The 22,196-nt window shown below is 38.7% G+C and overlaps 1 protein-coding gene and 1 long non-coding RNA gene across 3 annotated transcripts in view; one reads left to right on the forward strand and one right to left on the reverse strand.

Moving 5' to 3' along the window:
- Positions 1-22,196, reverse strand: part of PDSS2 (decaprenyl diphosphate synthase subunit 2) — a 117,994-nt gene that overhangs the window by 2,844 nt on the left and 92,954 nt on the right. For both annotated transcript variants that reach the window (XM_039379826.1, XM_039379825.1), the window contains 3 exons: positions 14,759-14,932; positions 12,474-12,605; positions 7,064-7,099 (listed from right to left, as the gene is read on the reverse strand). In XM_039379826.1, coding sequence (XP_039235760.1) covers positions 7,064-7,099; positions 12,474-12,605; positions 14,759-14,932 — 342 coding nt within the window. The remainder of the gene's footprint in view (positions 1-7,063; positions 7,100-12,473; positions 12,606-14,758; positions 14,933-22,196) is intronic.
- LOC120322969 lies at positions 676-8,524 on the forward strand. Its single transcript, XR_005562981.1, has 3 exons — positions 676-1,066; positions 4,355-4,406; positions 8,101-8,524. It is a non-coding gene; the product is annotated as an uncharacterized LOC120322969 (long non-coding RNA).

Below are 22,196 nucleotides of genomic sequence, written 5' to 3' on the forward strand. Positions count from 1 at the left end.
TTGGTGATGCACCATATGAGAAAGAAAATATTTTCATGGAATAACAGACATTTCAGGGCAAACTAGGTTAAATTTCTTATGAAATAACACAAAAATTACAGACAAAACATGTTTTTTTCCCAGTACCTGAACTTAGCAGAAGCTCTAAACAGCAAACACTCTTATTAAGGGTATTTTTATTTTCAGTTATTATTTTTTCTTGAACGGCATCATGAGACTGCCACAAAACACAGTTACATTTTCCACTCTAAAATACAGGTGTTCCCAGACCAACTCTAGCCTGATGCCTCATGCCAGAGCCTGGGAATCAAGGCCAGGTGGATCTCTGGGATTTGATTATTCCAAAAGCATTAAAGCATTTCATGATCTTTAATGTGCCCCACCTGGCTTTCACAGCCATCTTACTTCACTGTACCAGCTTTTAAAAGAGGGGCTTTTCTTGCACATAGGTATCTACAGTAACAAACTATACAAGGTTTTATAAGTCATGTTTTCCACCAATACACAGCTCATTGCTTCGTTTAAAAATACATCAGTATGACCTTACCTATCTAGTTAAAATAATGTAAAAATAAAAAAATCCTAAGATAAGACCAAATGGAAAGTTACCCGCTTTCTATACACACTTGCATTCATACAGAATGAATGACACTTCCTATCTGAATACAAACTGGAGTGGATTCATTATCTGTATTTAAAGATGAAATTAGCTGAAAGCATATTACAGCATTTGAGTGTTCAAGTCCCAGTTCATAAAAATTTTATTCTCACTTCAGTTAGAATCTTCCTGCACTGTGTGCTGGAAAGGAACTTGCCCTGAGGCATAAATGCATTGCACAGCTAATTCCACACGTCTTCTAATGAATGAGAATCAGCCACATATTCACGGCTCTGCAGCAAAGGTGGGGATAGGTGAGATGAGGCATGCTAGCAGTGTGAAAAGGTGTCTCTTTCCTTTTCTTTGAGGCACAACCTTGTGAGACAGTGGAACCCACACATCTTGAAGCAAACTCTGCTGATTTGCTAAAGCTTATTAAAAAGGATTAGCACGCCTTCTAATACTGATGTAAGTATATACTGGGATGTAAACAGCAAAGAAAATAGCTCCTAGAAAGTCTTCAATTTGGTCAAAGGTCAGAGGAGCTTAGCTTAGGCATATGTATGATGGCACATATGTACCATGACTTAGTCGAAACAGCACAATCTGGAAAGGGGGAGAATCCTAACACAAGGACGCAATCCATTTACACGCTTGTCTTCAGTAAGTCCTTAGACACGCGTACTGCTTTGAAGCCCATACAATTGCAAAGCTCGTGTCAAACTATACGCAGAGGAATCACTATACAAAAATCAGACTAATTCGCTATTGAATGTTTCCAAGCAAAGTTCAAGGAACGTCAAAACAAAAAATACCCACTCCTATGGCAGCTCCTTCCTCAGCTTTTCAGTTAAAGATTATTGTATGAAATGAACAATTTACAGTCCTCAAAAACTTATCTCTTTTATATTCCATTTGCAGAAGTGGCTGGTCAACTCAAATGAGCATACACAGAGGCAAAACAGTTTGAACTAACCAGACTGCATGCTACCTCTATCTCAGCTGGGGTTGTAAAAGAAAAAAAGGAAGTACAGATTTGGCATTTGGTAGTAGGATAGTTATTAGAGAAATACAGGAAATAACTCCATAGGAAAAAAAGCTTCAGTAGCTCTGCTATATGCAAAACTCCCCTAATATAAGACTTCAGTTGTATTTTCCATTGCATTACAGTTACACTTCCATACTCTCAAATTTTGACCTTCAATAGTTTTATGTAATGAACTTCACAAACTAAGAACACAGAATAAAAAAACAATGTATCCAGAATAGAAGTATTATTTTAAAACTTCATTTGGATAGGAGCAGCTGATTTCTGCAGCAAATACCCAGAAAAGCAAAATGAACTGCTTTTATTTGTTACTTTATAAACTTTAATTAAGCTGCTTCATTAGTTTCTTTGAAATAAAAGAGTCTGTTCTTTTAGTCTCTACTTACACGGTATCATTTTGTGCATACTTCCACTTGTAGGAACAATTTAATCCATGCAACCTTCTTCAGAATGACATTCAGTAATTAAAACCAAATACAAGTCAAAATACAGATTGCTTAGCTATACTTTTCTCCTGTTGAACTGCGAGATATGCTGGAATACTCCATTCTTATTTGTAAGCTTTTGCTCAGACCACGGGCACTATAGCCCTACTTTGTTCTAAAGGTGCTGAGACACCAAAAAATCACCAACTGGTGATTGGTTATTTAAGTTCAGCTTATAGAGTAGTCTTCCAATAGCACAGCCAAGTTTAAACTCAGATGAGAAGTGATCTCCTTCCCAGTATATCAGCACAGTTTTCTTCAGCATCTTCTGTTTCCCTCAACATATTCAGATACTGACCAGGCTTGACAGTTTTGCCTCATACAGAAGAAGTTCAGAACCCGAAGTTTTACCTCTGAATGTTGTCCTATGACTCTAAGAACTAAAAAACCCAGCACCATCATAATCTTCACTGTCTTAAGATAATGAAAAAAAAACCTGTGCTGCCTAGATCATACAATACATAAAATTGTAGTGGAGTCATATTTCTGCTCCTACTTTGAAGCATTAATGTTTGGAAGTCTTTTATTAAGTATTTCGGCACATTCATAAGGGATATTCTGCATTTGGATTAACAATCTTGATAAGATCTACACAGCTTTTAGAGTCTACAGGTTTGTTACAAATATAAAAAAAGTAATTAAATGGTGATGTTGAAACTCAAACCAACTGCTAGTTTCACATAGGGTACATAAATACATCTAAAAGAATCTGCCCCTTACCAGGCTTGACCACACTCCACTAGATTTAAATCAATGACCAACACACACCACACGCTATTTTTCTGGTGTTTCAGCTACACTCCTTTTCCTTCGTAGTTAGTTATTGACACACTTTTTTTTTTCTTGAAGTAGTGTGTCCTTAAAGCAAAGATCATAAACCACTTCTCGGGCTGTGTTAGCAAGTGTATTCAGCAAGCAACTACTGTCCCTATTTGGGCTGTTGGGACTGAGTCTGGAGTGCTGTGCCCAATTTTGGGCTTCCCATTAAGTGAAAGACATTGCTGTGCTGCAGCAAGTGCAGCGGGAGGCTACCCAGGTGATACGGGCCTGGAGCAGTACATGCTCTGCAAGAAAATGCTGGAATTGTTTAGTTCATCCATAAGAAGAGAAGGCTGTTACTACTGTCCCAACTACCTCATGGGCCAGGAGCCAGAATTGGGCTCTTCTCAGAGGTGTACATGGAAGGGATGAGAGGTAATGGGCACAGGTTGCAGCATGGGAAATGCTGATTAGACCCAAGGAAATTCTTTTCCATCAGGAGGGGGGTCAAGCACTGGTCAGGCTGTTCAGGTTGGCTGTGCAATCTCTGTCCTTGCAGATACTCAAAAGTTAACTGAGCAAACCCATATGGGCTCTGCTTTGAGCGAGGGGCTGGACCAGACAACCCTCAGAGGTCCCTTCAGACTTAAATTATTGTACGATTCTGTGAACAAAGTAGAGTTCAAAGTACTGTGTTTCCCAGTCCATTTGTTTCAAAAAGGCAAAGAGATCATTTCTGATCCGTACCACAGCAGTTAAGTATTTGCCTTTCAGACCAACTGCTCTGGATTGCTGTTGGACAGAATGGCTGGTCTGAGGGCAGCAAGAGGTCAAAGGGGCAAGCTAAGAACTGCTGGATTTTGGAGGCTGAAGAATTAAAGGAGTCAAAAACTAAGCAGGTGTTCAAGTATAAAGACAACTAATTTCAAATTCTCTCTGCTGAGACATTTCTGCCTCACTAGCCAAAGGAAAGAAGATTCCTTTCAGACAGTGCTACCTGTAGGGAACAACAAATCGGGGGTGGAGAGATTGGAGAGTATTTTGGCTGTACTAGACTTTATGTGCAATAGGAGAATGAGAACACTGAAATTCCTAATTTTTTTTTTTGCAGTAGTCAAACTTAGGATTAATTATTTCAGTGGCAAGATATCAACAAGTAACTTCAGAATTTTTTTTATGTTGTTATTTTAGAAGAATGATCCTAAAACAGCTTAATTTATTATAAAATCTATTAAAAATAAAAAAATTTATTATGAAATCTTCAAACATCATGCATTTTCTCTGATCTTGAAGTGAGCTAAAACATTCTACATTTTTGCAGTGCACAGTATTTGCTGAAATAAAAATAAAACCCAAACCCCAAAATCTAAATTGATCTGTGGCTGAGTGACTGAACAACGCTATAAGTGTATGCAGTGTTTTGCACTGGCTCTTCTAAATTTGTTTTCTCTTTTGTGGGAACAGCACGCTCGATACGCACTGGTGCTTTAGACTGCTGAAATGCTACTTCAAAAAGGTATGACGTGTTTCACAGGTAGTAGGTTAATTTTGTCAGGTTTTTTCCATTCTTTTCTAAATACTTTGGAATGTTTCAGCAACCACTCTTGGAGTTTTTGTGGCTGAACATAGGCTTGTGCTCTACGTTCTCAAAATGGGCTGGACGATCACTTATTTGCATCACTTTGTAATGTCATAAGATTTTAATTTTTTTTTTTTTAAATCTTTGTTGGCTACATGCAGAATATGTCAGCTGAAACTGGGGCAGTATTTATCCAATATTTTCTTAGAAATTTCTTCTGTACAAAGGTAAATAAATGCATCTTCAAAGGGCCCAGACACTTTGCAGAAACTTCCATAAGCAGAATAGGATTTATTTTCCTTACTCATCTGACAAACAGAAGAATTTTCTTTTCACTTCAAACTAAAAGCTACACTATAAATAGGATGAGACCAAATCTGATGAGGGTTGCCCCCAAGAGCAGAGGAAAGATGGCCTGCTTACAAGGAGCACTGCTGTTACACACTTCTTATACTACACTTTGCCAAAAAATTATAAGTCATCCTGAGAGATGGAGTGATTGTACAGACTCTTTGTTATTTTAGAAGAGATACCAACTCCTCTTCCTTAGGCCTTTCCGTGTCTTTCACACTGAACTTTTGAACAAGACCCACTAGCTTTTAAATCTAAACAATGGTACTTGTGATGACTTTTTACCAAAAAGCATAACTTCCTTAAATCCCATTAATGCAAATATTGACTGGTAATGTCATCTTAGCATACACAAGCAATCACCTTTATATTTATGTTAAAAAATGTGATGGTTGTTTGTTTTAGTGAAACAAAAGTTGCGCTGGACTCTCATACCAAAGAAGTGGGAAAATACCCACTGACTATAAAGATGCAACTGGTAGTTGATACTGGATGTACACTTTGATAATTCAGACATTAATTCCAAAAAATAAGAAAATTGCTTAATCTGAATGGTTTTGATTGCTTTTGTAATATTACTAACACATCTAAAAAAACCCATCTTCATTAAATCACTGACACTGATTTTTCATTATATGTAACAAAAAGATCTAATGGTAGAGGTTGCTCCAAAACAAACAAGACAAATCTTCATGGAAAACCAACACAGCTCAAAAGCACCTACAAACAACAACCCTCTGTTTTTAACTCTGTGCTGCATTTCAGGAGCAAGAGAGTGAACAATCTATCGTCTACAATCCCATGACACATCTCATGATGATTCTCTGGCATTTAAACAAAACCGTGGGACTACTGTCATTTACACCATGGGGCTGCACTGCAGCAGGATGAATGCACTCACCGTGGTGGTCAGCAGTGAAATAATTTCAGTCAAAATACAGAATACACTGACAAATGTTTAATTTAGTAAAGCAATTTTAGATGCTTTTCTTCCCCCCTCTGTTTTTTAAAGTATGGGAATGACATTTTATGGACCACAGTTGTAAAAATTAAAAGGAGAAAACCCCTTCTGGACTTAAAAAAGCAAGTGGCCTGGCTTAAACATTCACAGAAGTGTCCCACAGACATATTTGAAGAATAAATTTAGTGCTCTCAGTTGTGATTTAGAAAAAAGAAAACTGATACAACTGTGACTGTTGTAGAGAAAAACCTAAAAGCACAATGATTTTAAGTAGCAAGGTAAGGTTAAGATCCTTTTTAAGTTCTAAGAGGAAGGACAGAGTTTTTCTAATAATCCAAATCACAGTTTTTCTTAATACAGAATAATTTAAATAAACTGACCTGTACTTGTGTGTTAGCCTTCCATACTAGCAGCAATCAATCAGAGCTGTAACACTCTTCAGGCCCCAGTTCAAGAAGCAATTCTCAATCATGCACGTGGCTCAATAATTTATATATTATTTCCCACTGATGCTGGAGATAACTGACTGGGCCTTCACAATTTACTTAAGACTCAGAACAAGTCAGGCTCATGCTCAGTGGGTTGGGGACACAATGTCATCATCTGTCTCTACCACAACCATGCTGTGCTCAAATATTTAACCAGGAGAACCTTCTCAGCCATCTCCTGCAGCTCTCTAAGAGCTTTAGGGTGTCCCAGCTACTTCCAGATACTTAGTCAGGTCTGCCTTTATCATAGAGGAGTAGCAAATATAGTGGTGACTCAGCTAAAAGTTGTAATGTGGACTGGAAGAAACACAAATTACTATAAAATGTGTATGTATAGTTTTTAATAGATGGCTTGGAACTAAGGCAAGATTAAAAAAAAATTAGCAGCATACTCTACCAAAATAGAGAGACCAGTGATAGGATCTAACCTGCAAATGACTCTTAGAAAAAAAGACAGAAAAAGCCATCAGAATCCTGGTTTCAAAACCAAGTTTGGGGAAGTAAATGGGAGAAATAACAGCAAAAATGATTATTCAATGTCTACTAATTATTAAATTACTATTATTAAACACATTATTAAAATTCTATCATTAAATAGATACATTTGATAGTTACAGTACAGCTGTTACTGGCTTTTTAAAATCAAGAAATGGTATGAGCCATTTTTCTCCCTTCATATACACATGCACAAATTATAGCCTAACTTTGAGAAGGAAGTTTCCTTCAATTGTCAAGAATATCCTTGAAAATATTTTAAAAATATTAAAAATGAATTATAAATGTAATTTACCAACCTGTTTGTAGTCCATTATGTTTCCTTTTCCTTGTGCCTTAAAAAGAAAGAGATTTTATATAAGACATTATATGCTACAAACTAGAGTTGCAAGAATAAAGAATGCAATTAAAAGAGCTACTACTTCAAACATAACTGACTTTCTTTAGGAATCTGATACAGAAAACTTTAAAATAAACTAAATGTGTTACCAGCTTATACAACATGGTTCTTTTTCAGATGAGAGCTGCAGATACTTAATGTAATTTTTAGGCTTTTTTATTATGACTTATAGTTAAACATTTGTTGAATCCAAAGTGTTTTGGTCTTCAGAGATCTTGTTGTTTGCATTAATTAATCTCTCCCATGAGATTTCGAAATAAGCTGTACTCCATATCAGCAATAACAGGACTTATTTTCTTTAAAGAGAACTCTGTATATCTACAGTGATTTGCAGTAGGTAATAGTCTACAGCTTTCAAAAGGGGATGTTGGATGATGTCAGTGCTCTTACACCTGGGTTAGAGGTGCTTTTTGGTTTAGAATTGTATTTAAGCTTCAGCATCACCCTTTTAGTAAGAGAGAGAGAGAGAGAGATACAACCTGTAACTCCTAATACTTTCAGAAAGAAATATGAATAAACTTTACATTTCTTCTTGCCCAGATGCAGGCAAGTACATAGTAGACCCTGAGACAGCTCAGTTACTTAGAGCATGGTGCTAATAACACCCAAGGTTGTGGGTTTGATCCCTGTACAGGCCATTCACTTCAGAGTTGGACTCTATAATCCTTGTGGGTCCCTTCCAATTCGGAATACATAGATCCTGATGAATATTTGCAGAGATCCAACTTCCTCAATTTTGTTACAGGATGATGTAGACAGGAAGATGTTTTTCTCACTCAGTGGCAGTGCTCTGACAGAACCAGAGCATTCCTGCTTAACCACCCTGAAAGCCCTTCCCTGAGGTCAGATCCAGTGTCATTATCACTTCATTCAACCACAGCTCTTCTTTTTTCAGGCACATTAAAGAAAAAAAATCACCTGTTTCTTTCCCTCTAGCTTCCACAAGGAAAGACCACGAATCTCAGTTCTTCTGGAATGTGCCTCCTGAAAAGATGTAGTTTAGGACCACTACCTCTCCATGTCCTCTGTGGGCACTTGAGAGATCAGCCAAAAGGAGCAGACAACAGGCACAAGGAGAAGAGCTGAAGCCCACACTGAAGAGGAACACTATGTGGCAAGCACAGCTTTAAAGAGATGTTGCCAAGATGGCACAGATTTGGAAAATAAATTAATTTTTGTACGGGAGGAAAAATAAAATAAAGAAAAGAACCCTCGAGAGACTAAACAAATGGAAAATGAAGGAAAACAGTAGATAACAGAGCTGATTCCTCTGAAGGAGAAAGGCGACTGATCCACCAAATCTCTTTGCTTCTCTCTTTAATCTTCTCAAGAGGCAGCTTTTCTGGAATGCATATTAAGAAAACAGCCTGATAGAACTTGGGAGTAGCAAAACTACTGCCAATAACTGCTTCCTTATTTGTGTATTCCCGTCACTTTGATTTGCCAACTTTTATTCACCCGGTTGGATCTTTCAGCTTCTTCAAAATATATCTAGTAGTTATATTGTATATCAGTACACACCAGAAACATGTTCCTTAACAAGTGATTGTCTATATGCGGATTCACATTGCAGCAGAGAATCTGACAACATGTTTTTTGGAAGATATTTTTTGGTCTCAGCAATACCAGAAGAGGTGTGCTCCCCCTGCCTCCTCCTGCTCTTATAACCAACAACAAGAATATTTCCTCATGATCTGTTCCTGTCAAGCATTCAAGTCAATGGCAGTTGTGCTTCTCCAAGCAGCAACCTTACCCAATCTGTCTCCAAAGCCTTCTTTACTACAACTGCATAGTTTTACTAACTTTACTTTTTTTGTTGTTTTTTACCCTCACAGCAGTTTGACTCTTGACTTTTTCTGACTCTTATCTCAGATACACAGATCTTTTTTACCTTTTACATCAGACTTGCTCAACTGGTTAAGCTTCTGACATGGACTGAGTGGACTGCATGTGCTTTAGCTATTTAAACCATACAAATGACATTGCACAAGAGGGTGGCTTATGAGCATTGCCAGTATGATGAAGTCTCTGGTCTCAGTGCTTGGCCAACACTGAATGTCACATAGTGAAAGTGACTATGGATGATATCTCAAAGAGCTTGTAGTTAATGAAAGATGATTTTCCTTTCTAAACCAACACAAGTGAAGAAAGGCTCCTGAGTGAGATATTCTATGTTGCAGTGAGTACTTAGTTGAGTAGTATGGTATCATCATCATCATGGCTGGGCTTTGCGAACGAAGATTTGGGAAAGGCTCTATCCACATTTGTTACAAGCACGCTGATGGCTAATAAGGCCAATACAAGATAGACACGTCCGATTGCAAAAGGCACAGCAGAAAGACTCCTTAGGTGGTATATTCTGCAAGACACGGTTCTTTCTGCGTTGCCTTTTCTCCTCAAGAGTGATCCTGCGTGTGTTCTCAAAGGAGACAGCAGTGTTATAGATGGTGTGTCTCCAGGCCTCCCGATTTGAGGCCAGAGTAGACCAGTTATGTTGATCAATATGCCCAAGGCTGAGATGTTGTTTCAGGGAGTCCTTGTATCTTCTCTTCAGGGCTCCTCTCTTGCGGTAGCCAGTGGCAAGTTCACCATAAAGCAAGATCTTAGGGAGGCGGTGGTCCTTCATCCTGGAGACGTGCCCTGCCCAATGCAGCTGTGTTCTCAGCAACATGGCCTCAATACTTGTGACTGCTGCTTGTTCTAGAACAAACATATTGGTCACATAATCTGACCAGTGGATGTTTAGGATTGTACGGAGGCAGCGTTGATGGAAGCGTTCTAGGAGACGCAGGTGGTGGCAGTAGATGACCCATGATTTGGAACCATATAAAAGAGTAGACAGCACTATGGCTCTGTAAACACTGATCTTGGTACTTTTCTTCAAGTGTTTATTTCACCAAACTCTTTTATGGAGTTTTCCGAAAGCACTGTATGCCTTTGCTAACCTGTTATCTATCTCTCCGTCAATCTTACCATCCGAGGAGATGAGGCTCCCTAGGTAATTAAACTGCTGGACTAATTTGAGCTCTGATTGGCCAATGGTGATATGGGGATGATGAAGACTTCCTGAGGTGCAGGTTGATAGAGAACTTCTGTCTTCTTTAAGCTGACTTCCAGCTCAAAGAGCTCAGCAGCATCTGCAAAGCAGGACGTTAAACGCTGCAGAGCTGCTTCTGTGTGGGCAACAAGGGCGGTTTCATCAGCATAGAGCAGCTCCCGGACAAGATGATTTAAGGTCTTAGTGTGGGCCTTCAGTCGCCTTAGGTTGAAAAGGCTTCCATCAGTACGGTATCGAATGTAGATACTGTCCTGATCATTGAGGTCTGCTGTGGCCCTTTGGAGCATCATGCTGAAAAAAATTGTGAATAGGGTTGGTGCAAGAACACAGCCTTGTTTTACACTGTTGGTAATTAGAAAGGGCTCAGAAAGTGCATTGCCATAACTGACTTGGCCATGCTGATCCTTATGAAGTGAGATGATCATTTTAAGGAACTTGGGGGGACATCCTAAACATTCCAAAATCTGCCATAGACCTTTTCTGCTCACAGTATTGAAAGCCTTGGTGAGATCAAGAAAGGTTACATAGAGATCTTTATTCTGTTCCCTACACTCCTCTTACAGTTGTCTGAGAACAAACACCATGTCTGTGGTACTCCTGTTGGCTCTGAAACCACACTGGCTTTCAGGTAGAATTCCTTCTGCTATAGCGGGTATTAGTCTGTTCAAGAGTATTCCTGCCAGGATTTTGCCGGCAATGGAGAGCAGAGTAATGCCACGGTAATTTGAACAGTCTGATTTAACTCTTTTCTTCTTATACAAAGTGATGACGACTGCACCACAAAGGTCTGAACACTTTCAGTATAGTAAATACCATGTATAAAGTATACATACGTATATGTATAAATGTATGAAGTAGCAGTAGACAGCAAATACTTCTGCATAGTACATGTCACTTTGTACCCTGGCTTCCTTCACAAAGAACTGCTTTGTTGTTTCTATAATGCCCATTTTTGGTATGAAAATTTAGTAAGCAGACAGACAGCACTCCTGGAGTCCTGCAATCTCCTCTAGATTCTGCAGATGGGAAATTGTTTCAAAGCTTTTATACATCGTGCTGTGGAAATACCATTATTCTCCAACTGCAATAATCCAAATCCATTTACATTCAACTCACATATGGGCCTTGTGTTGTGACTGTAAGATTCCAAAATTCTTTGTCATGCATTGTGAACTACCAGCCCCTAACTTCAAAATGACAATAGGTTTGCTTCACCTTAAGATTCCCCAACTCCAAACCACTGTACAGCTGTAGATTCTGCATATACTTCCCAGAATTTTACTGCTGAAGAGACTATGCCCCTTGCTTTCATTATGTGAAGGTAGGCTGCAACCTGGCCATCATGAATGCAGAATGAGGCAAAGGCTCGGACTCCATCCCCTGTACCCAAAACTCTTGTTTTAAACCAGCAAGGAAAGGAGCCATTCAACCAACACATCTTGAATGAATATGCTTGCACAGAGCCAACTTCTTATTGAAGGCAGCAGCCTTTTTAACAAAAAAATCTGTGTAACTACAAGCAGGAATTTCCAAATGGCAGTCATGATTGTTGTTTAGACAGACAAAACATGTCCAACTGACGAATGTTTAATTTTGGCCATTTCAGCGCTTCCCCCTCCTTTCCCTTCTTGCTGCCTTCTACAGTTACCTATTTGTGTTTCAGAAACACCCAAGAAGCTATTCATGGACCTGATTCCTGCTGTAGTACAAGACAGCTACCACATAGCTATCTTATTGCCTTCCTCATCTAAGGGTTAGAGGAAAAAAATAGCTGAATAAGAGAACAAAGAATAAGGATATCAGATCTCACAAATATTTTGTAGTAGTCTAAAAGCCAAGTCCCCCAAATCTTTCTCCCTTCATCCAAAATTACTGCTCCCAGAGTCAAGTTGGCAGAAGGAAATGTGTCTACCTTTCAAGCACTGTGATTGTTGAAGTTCTTTGCTTTAAGCTGCCAGTGAACGTAGCTTTAAACTAAGATGTGGGACTGCACAAGTATTGCAGAGGACCAGACATAAGCTCCACATAAATGAATCTGTTTGTTACACTGACACACAAAAGTTTGACAGAGCTTGACTGTCAGGTCCCTAGATTTCCCCCACCTCTTGAAAGCATGGAAGAGAGAGATAGTAAGCATTGGAGAGCATAGGTAAACCTGTTGTTAATTTCTAAGTTTCTCTGAAGATTAAAAGTACGGACAGGAAGAGATAAACGGCAAACCCAGGAAATTCTAAACAATGCTTTAATTTACCTCTCTAATCTGCTTAATCCATGCCTCCCTTCCAAGGAATTCCTGATGAAGGATTGCAGGAGCAGAATTCAAACTGAAGGCCATTGTGTCACTCGAACTTTCTTTAACAAACGGCTGAAGGTCTGAATGTAGCTGAAAGAGAAGAACACATTTCTTCAGTTCCCAGGAACAGTCTACATATCCACCCATGCACCAAACTGAGGTCCATATCCTGATTCTACACCTACCCACCACTTTCTGCTTTGACACTTGTACTTTGGTTGCACTTTTTCAAGTTTGGGGGAGGGACAGAAAGATGTTGTGAAACCATTGCAGTGATGGAAAGCTGTGGTAAAGAGAAGCATGTATAGAGTCTGCAAAGACATGGGTAAAGGACAGCTTACAGAGCTGGGCAAGCCATAGGACACAGCCATGTGGAGTGTCAGGAAGCTGTGGAGTGTCAGGAAGCATTAAAAATATAAATGATCCAGTCTTTGGTGGGAAGAAGATCAGTTTTTAATCTGTGCAGGGTAATACATTCTACTTTACAGTACCTGAGGAAGCCGATGTAGTATGACCTTCCTTCTGACAAAGGAAATGCTACATAGCTAGGAGCTTTCTATGAAAATTATGCAATCCTTTATACACAACTATGTGTCAATAGTGAATACATTAATATTAAAGCATTCACCAAACATTAAGGCTATAGCTGCACTACAAGCAATTTTCTGGTAGAATTGTACCTAGTAATAGCATACAGTGGCATTTCTATGGCAGTAAAACTGTGCTTTATAAAACCACTTCCTTCTCCTGTAGGAACTAGAAACTATCTAAATCAACTCAGCTGAAGTACATGAGAGGCCTGTCTGCCTGTCTCAAGCTACAGCTAATCTTGCAAGTGGTGCAATACAACAGGAACAGATCTTTAGGGCAAAACAAGAGTGCCAAGGATCTGAGTTCCCCACTGTGTGTTTTCCTTTGGACTAGCAGTAGCTGCAGACTGAAAGTCTTCTAATGGAGGTCAGAAACCTTCTGTGGGAAATCCTACTACTGTAAAGGTGCGGGCTGCTCCTGTCCAGATCTGGTGGCCTCCCTCCTTATTCTCAAGCTGCCCCCTCTGGAAGGTACCTCCACAGCAGGTTATTTAGAAGGGAATGCAAGCAGGTCCTTCTGCCACTGCAGCTCATGCCTCAGCCCACGTGCTGCTGCAGGCAGTTGAGCCTCACAGTACAAATCTCTGCATGGTGGCAGTCAAGACCCAACACAGTTTCCCAGTACAGACTGGGAAACAAGAGGCTGGAGATCAGCACTGTGGAAAGGGACCTGGGTGTTCGATGGCAAGTTGAATATGAGTCAGCAGTACCCTGGCAGCCAGGAGGGCCAACTGTGTCTAGGGGGGCATCAGGCAAAGCATCACGAGCTGGTCAAAGGAGGTGATTGTCCCGCTCTGCTCTGCACTGGTGTAGCCTCACCTTGAACAGTGTGTGCAGTTTTGGGCAATGAAGATAGTGAAAGGCCTTGAGGGGAAGCCGTGTGAGGAGTGGCTGAGGTCACTTGGCCTGTTCAGCCTAAAGAAGAGGAGACTGAGGAGAGACGTCATTGCAGTCTACAACTTCCTCGTGAGGGGAAGTGGAGGTGCAGGCACTGATCTCTTCTCTCTGGCAATCAGTGACAGGACCCAAGGGAATGTCTTGAAGGGGAGGTTTAAATTGAATTTTATGGAATGAGGTTAAACCTCAGGGGAGGTTTAAATTGGATTTTATGGAATGGTTCTTCACCCACAGGGTGGTTGGGCACTGGAGCGGGATCCTCAGGGAAGTGGTCATGGCACCAAGCCTGACAGAGTTCAAGATGTGTTTGGACAATGCTCTCAGGCACATGGTAGTATTCTTGAGGTTGTTCTGTGCAGGGCCAGGAGCTGGACTCAATGACCCTTCCAACTCAGGATATTCTATGACATGCTTCCTTCTGCAACTTTTGCTATTGGGATTGTGGCTTTAGGAAGAATGTAGGAGCAGGTAAGGTAAAGTTTTAAGCTGCTGCAGAAAGATGTGCTAGAGGGACATTAACAGAAGCTTGAATGTAATGAGTTACTTTGCCAGGAGTGTGATTTTGCTAGTTCACAAGCACTGTTCATACCAGCAGTTTCCACAAACATCTTCACACCAGGCAGCAGTAAAACATCTCAACAATGACCTGCTGACAAAAGTCTACAGCATAGTGGCAGTATATAACAGAGCTCAAGATCAACACATCTTACAAGCCTTGCTGTATTTAAGACCCCAGAACTTAAGGAAAAAGCATACCTTATGACTCATAGACATATGCTTCCCATACTGAAATGCCATGTCCTGAATCTCAGTGCTGTGCTTTGCTAGCTCCATTGCAGCCTGGCAGCTCTTTGCCAGCAAGGCACTATGTGACAGGAAAACCTGCTCCTTCCACCGAGATATGCCAATATCATCTGTAAGACAGTTCTCCTGAAAATGAAACAAAGGCTAACATGAAAACACCAAAACTGCAGATGTGTCAGCTCACAGACATGAATAGTGTGGCACAGGTGAGTCATGTGGTAAGTAACAAAACAAACAAAACTCTGATGCCAAATAAAGATAGGTGGTTTCTAGGGATGATTAGGGAAAAGTATCAGAATAAATATACTGGCAGCTTCAAACAAAAACCTTTTTCATTTTCTGCTCAAAAAGAACAATGCAAAATATGTGGAGTTGTCAACAGATTCAGTATAAATCTTTTCTTAATGACTGTATCATTACACTGAACATTAACAGCCAACTACATCCCTCATGAGGGACTGGGGAGTTAAAAAAAATGCAAACAAAACTCCAAAACAACAATAACAAAACAAATCCCAAAAGTAAACCCCCCAGAGTACACCTACACTTCAGCCCCTTACCAGTTACCAAGAACCAATAATCCCAAAAAAACTTGAGAAGTCCCTACAATTTCTCCTTTGTGGTCAAGAAAAAAACACATTACAAAAGGTATTAAATATCCTTATAGACTGCATTGAAAAAATGAAGGGCTGCAATGGATGACTTGTACCTCTTCTACTCCCATATTAAGGATGGGGAATGACTGAATGTTTAAAGTTGCGATTTAGAAGTGTCAGGTATTAACTTTCTCAGGGGCTGACAGAGATCTCAATGATACCTCTTTCGAACTTTATCACCTTGACTGTAAGGTCAGAAATGCTCAATCATTCTCAAAACCTTTTTTATCCAAAATATTAATTTGGATTACTTTTCACAAAGCATTTTTTAATTAATGCAAATAAAATACTTTCTCCCCAAACCCAAATTCAACTGCCATTTCTTAGACTTATAAGGTGTTAATATGGCACTATTTCACTAATGGGTCTTCAAAGATAGACATGACTTTCATCTGTCTCACATACATGATACTGTCATACCTTTAGGTACTCTCTAAAGAGAGGAAAAAATAAAAGACCAAAACCTGAAAGGACCACAGTTGTTTTACTTAGAAAAAAATAAAATCAGCAATGAGAAGCAACAGAAAAAAAATTTCAAGCATATAAATTTTGTAATTTTTCAGTTCAGCTAAATCTATAGCATACATTAAGCCAAAAGATATTCTTTAAAAGAGTAATAAAAAACCCCTTTTATATAACAAGCTTTTTCCCTCAAAGTGATGTCAATTAAATTACTTAGAAACGAGTAAGTAGTAATTCTGTGTGACCCTATAGTTTTCTAGCAAGGTATTATCTGTCATGAAATCAGTAACAAATGAAATAGAATCCATCCGTTCGGCTCTAATTTTCCTCCCTTATGGATATCACCCAGAAGTGCTGTGTTACAAGGGAGAGGATAATTTGAGACTAATGGAAGAAGTAGGAGCATTCTGCAATGCCAAGTAACACAGAGCTATATCAAAATGTCTTTGCTTTCAGACATACTATTAAGTTATACAAGGAAAGTGAAGAACAGAGAAACCACATGTTTGCTATTATGCATATGACAACTTACAAAGTCAAACCTAAACTTTCCTCGTGTTTCAGTATTTTTGTTTTAATATCTTAACTCATCCCAGAGCATCTGCAAATTCCCATGACTGGCAAAATGTCAAAATGAGCATTTAATTCAAGTAGTTCCGCATATATCAAGTCTCTTTTTTTCCACTCAGATATAGATCAATTTATTTGAAATTTAAAATCAGGAGCTCTTGGAAGACGAAACACAATCTTTTCCTTAACAACCAATCTGCTCAGTGAAAAAACAGTATTTACTAAAATTCGCTGGATGATATTGAAAATTGGCAGTGATTTTTATAATCATTTGTTCTGAATCCAAATAAGACAAAAATACTCTAGAAAAGTACCCTGAAACAATTTTGAAGTTTAAAAAAAAAATCTTTCAGAAGACCCCTAACTATTTGCTTGCTGGAGCCTTTGAGCAGCAAGAGAAATGCAGACATTATCAAATATCAACTATGGGAACTGAAGAAGCTTAAACAATTATTGCAACTCAACATATACAAGGAAATTAATTCTACGATTTGTTATAAAATCATATTCTTAAACAAGTTTGAATTTCATAACCAGATTGAAAATGATGGCACAAAAAGTTACTGTCCACTAGATGAACATCATGTAGAAGCTTCAAGTATCTAAAATGAGCATCTAACTTGAAGAAAAAAAAAAAAGGTAAGAACTGGACACATATTTGAAGATATAGCATTGAAATCTTAAAAGACATAACTACTGTAAATCCCTGGGTTACAGAAACAAGCCAGTTGTAAAAAGGCATTATGTCCGTATGGATGTGCCTTAGCATATGAACTTGTATGACAGAATATAGCAAATTTTAATCACAGAACCTCTTATGACCACACACTCCTAAATCTTCTGTTGCTTAAGAAGGCAGACACAACCTTTCTTCAGCAAAGTTTTTCAACAATGTAATTTTTTCCCAAGCTTAACTCATACTGTACACAGAGTGTCCACCAACCACACTACATTCATACAAAGGTATGTAGGACAAGATCTAAACACTATTGTAAAAACATCAAGGGAAAACCAAAACTAGTTCTAGATTGCAAAAGCTGTAAAATCTGACATCATGACAGTGCTTACTACTTTTAGAGAAATTTTCACTGCTTTTTAAGCTTTGTTTTGTTTTGTCAGCAGTGGGTATAAAAGTGGACATTAACATGCTCAGAAGACTCCTTAGTCCTTCATATAAAAGACTTTTCTAGCTCAAATTAATTCCAGCTGTAGTTGAAAGTGCTCAGACAATTGATTAACTAATGCCTGGGATCTCATTCACAAGTTCTGTCGCCCAAAATCGGGCCAGATCACAACCATTCCTGATGCTGTCTGGGTGGCAGAAACTGGAAGAAGGGAGTCGAACCCCTCACCATCACCAGAAGAAAACAGTCAACTCCAGATACAGTTTGCACAATGTCAGCATGGGAATGCAGGGAAAATATACAAATCCAACTCTGTCAATCATTGTTTCCTATGGGAAATTAAGAACAGCTGAGGGTGCTCCTATTTTACTATCAGCAAGGTCGGTTACTGTTTTGTTAGAAATTGTCTAGTTAAGATTTTTTTTTTTTAATTAAGCTACTTCCATAATTTTAAACTGTGTTTGAAACAATCCTCTCAGGAAACGGGAAACAAAAAAACTTTCAGAAAACGAAACTGCAAGACAAAATATGCAAACATAACCATCAGGAAGGGCAGCTTTTAGCAATGGCAAAAAAGATCCCCAATACAAAAGCAGCACTTAACTCAGTCTGATTTATCACACCAAAGAAGATGCTCATATGTGGTTCAGCTGAAAACATATTAAGGAAATATGCATGAAAAACCTGTCTTCAAAGTGCAAAAACCCATTTGCAAAACCAGGAAGAAGTACAAGTCAGAGACACTTCGATGTAAAACTTCAGCTACAGTGTATAAGGGAAAACTTAATTTATTTCCATACCATGGCAGCTCTTTCTTAGCCATCTGCTGTTGCACAAAATGATTGAAATGTCTAAATCACTTATGTCAAACTTTAGTTTAGTTCTCAATGGGCAAATAATCTGCAGAAACACACGGAAATAATTTTAAATTGCATATTCAAGTTTTAAATTAGGTAGTTCAAGAACTTCTATTTTACATAAATAAAATCCAGTGCAACTATGAATCATTCTACCAGTAGCAAGACCCTGCAAAACATCTTGCACATGGTTCACATAAGCTTTCAACAGATGTATTCGTGCTTGCTGAACATGACACGGCATGTTTTATTGGTCTATTAATACATGTCTTCACTGTTTTTGGAGGAACAAGGGTGTCTGTAAATAAGTTAACAAAGCATGCCACCAACTACTTCTATCGTGACACTAGAAAAAACCCACATGACTTAAAAAAATTTTGAAAACTTATAATAAATTTAAATCTCTTCACATTTGTTATTTTAAATCTCTCTGGAAAAGCTTAGTATTTAAAAGAACAAAAGCAGTAAACAAACAGCATTGGCCTTCTTTCTAGCTATGCTTTTTTCCCCTCTGACACATTTACCCGTTCTTTTCACAGATGCTCTTTACTCAAATTCCATATTTTATCCTTCCCTTTTGTCTTGCAACAGAAACATTTGTTTAAAAAAAGTGAAAACTCTGACTGCTGCACTGCTAAAAGGTGATTTACATGTCTCAAAATGCATTTGGTTTACTTCCTTTGGTAAAATTATAAACAAATCCTTAATTTTAACACACTCATAGCAGTCCAGTTGATGGACACGTGCAGTATTCCAAAACATTACTTCTCAAAGCAGGGCTGGTGACCAAACATCAAAGAACTGATACCACTTGCTACATGTAGCCTGTCCTTCCCCAGAAAACACATTTATTAGAAATACCTGGTAATTCACTATTTGGTAAAATGAGTACTTCCCACTAATGTATTTCTTTTTAAACTTGTTTTACATATTAGTTGTGCACAATTTTCACACCATTGCATCAAAACCACCAAACAGCTATTCTGATCATCAGTGGAACATGATGGAAATGGTTTTGTCTTACATAATATCCCATTCTGACACGAACAGGAGTTCTGGCAATGCACATTTAGCATCAGCTAGATACTCTGGAGATGAGAAAAAAAAAGAAACCAAAAACCAACCAAGTGATTTCCCATAAGAGTCCCTAAGTTTTAAGATTGCAAGAATGGTCTGGCAGGTAAAGTACAAGAGCCAACACTCAAGTCCCACTCTTGATTCTGCAGTTTGACCTTGAACTTCCCTGTATATCTTGTCCTTGTTCAGTGGACTGACAAGGATATTAAAGCAACCTTCATTAATATTTGTTAAATGATCTGGAATATTAAAACAGAATATTTCTAAAAGCACGACAGTATTCTCTGAGTTAGCAAACATTTTAGAAGCCTTCAGTCTCCTAAAAGTTGGAAACAGAGACTCAGAGTAATGGGGTTTTTTTTCTGCTAAAAATAGATACCACAATCAAGACTGAAGGCCAGATTAGACAACTTTGACCTTTTCATTCACTAAGGCACAAATTTTTACTCCCAAATTAGACCTAGATTCAGGAAAGGCAGATGGGACTGGGAAGAATGTCCTTTAGTTGCAGAATTTTGGTCTAAGAGCACATCTAGAGCACAGAGCTGTAAAGGTTTATCATTTTCTGCTCCAACTCACAGTCCAAAATATTACCTTAATATTGATAATGCAACATCTTAAATTACAGCAGATGTTTATTACTTTGAACATGAGTGACAACCTTAACTTCAAGGCTGTGTCAAAGCCTACACCTTGTAGTTTGGACCGCCATTTTAAATAAAGATGAAAAGTTAAATATTAGCACTTTTTTTCCCCAGTTTAACACAGATCTAATGACTTACTATGCAGACAAGATGAACAATCAAACAGAATATACTAAAATGGGACGGCTGTAGGATTGCACGTGGTTGTGCAGAGGAAAAAAAAGTGGTAATGAGCACTGTCAAATAATTATACTCATTATATATCTTCGGGGTAAATAAGGTCAGTCTTGCTAGGTCAAATAATTCTTTCAGCTTTCCTAGTGGGTCATCCAAGAAGACAAACTTCTTTTTGGGTAAACACAAGCTTAGGATGTCAGAGGAGAAAGGTTAATTTTGCAGAGTATTTTTGTATACCATCTAGGTAGACATTCAGCAAAACTCAAAACACCTTGGTGCTAAATTAGTGTATTTTATGGTACTGAAGAGCTTTATGACAACTGCATTAAAGACATTTAACATATGAAGTACAGTTTTCCTGCCTAAAAATGGAGGGAGAGGGAAAAGGTGAGAAGATATCTTTCTGCTTTTCCAAATTTAAGACATTCTCAGCAATGAAAATTCCTTTACCAACATCCCTATCCCTATGCCCTACTCCTAAAAAGAAAAAAAGTTTGACATTTGATATTTAGTTGTGGAGCAGATTAAAGTATTTGACTTACCTCTAGGAAATGTAGTTCACATTTTTGATTCAATCAAATTGCAATTAGAGAAGGAGGGAAGACGCACAAGGGATACAAATAAGACAAACAACTGATCTAGTCCATTTGGCAGTCTTTGCTAAAGAGATGTTCATAACATGAACAGGACACTGCCTCAGCAGAAAAATGCAAAGAAAGCAATAGGGATAGGTCCATCACACAATATGGAACTAAATTTCTCAGTCAACAAGGTAAAAAAAAAATTAAAGTAGATCCCACACTTTGTTGTAGGTCTAATTGGAAACCAAGCACTATCCCTTATAAAGACTAAACTTCAGACACTGTCATGTAAATTTCTCTGTTATGGCACCACACTAATTGCATTTTGAGTTAACTGGGTTCCCCTTAGGAAAGGTACAGTGTACTTTCAACTCTCCTTAGAAATAGTCACTGAAACAAAATAAATCTTGGCTCTTTGTAATTGGGCCAGGGCAAGGTAAACACCATGCAGCTGCACTTAGTTTCTCTCACACTTGCCCTTGCAATCCACACATGAGGGGTGCTTCAGTAAGGCAGCAGAAAATAAACAGAAAAAGAATAACTAAGAAAGAGAAAATTAATATTTTCTGCAATCACAGGAACCCAAGAGTCCACAACATTTCTCATTTATACAGGGGCCATGGTTAAAATAAAATGCAGTTTCATTGCTGAGATCAACCTATAGAGATTTATTTCTACACAAAATAGAGTAGGTTGGTGTTTTTTAAATATACCTGCGATCTACTTGTATTTAGAAACCTGCTTGAGTACGGAAAATAGTAAACATTCTTTCCAAAAATCTTAAAGATGTTGTCCATTTTAACATATAACCTTTAGCACACTCCTTGGGAGCAACAATGAAGGCTGAAGTTGGTTTATCCTCAGGTAAAACACAGCAGATGCAGAAGCACTGCCAAGTTCCTAACACTGCACTCCTGCCATGCTTCCATCCAGGGTCCCCTCCTGAGAGGTGCCAGAGGATGCTGGGCACATGCCATCCTCTGTGCAGAACCCAGTGAGTCGTGAGCCCCAGGCAGCTCCTCAGTGTGCCATTACTGCTGGAGGCTCTCCCTTAGCTCTGTGATTGTTTCAATCAAAATAAGAGGGACACATTTGAATAAGGTTAGTTTTAGTGACATGTCCTTGCTGTTGCAGAGCAGCAGAGACAGACACTGACCAAGGGAGCACCCTCTGGAGCCCAGCTGCTGATAGGCACTGTCACTCTCCACTTGCCCACAGTGGTTTGGTTGGGGCAGGGGCATC

Source organism: Pipra filicauda, unplaced genomic scaffold (assembly GCF_003945595.2).
Source record: "Pipra filicauda isolate LSUMZ 115617 unplaced genomic scaffold, ASM394559v2 scaffold176_size3548034_pilon, whole genome shotgun sequence".
In the NCBI taxonomy this organism is placed as follows: Eukaryota; Metazoa; Chordata; class Aves; order Passeriformes; family Pipridae; genus Pipra; species Pipra filicauda.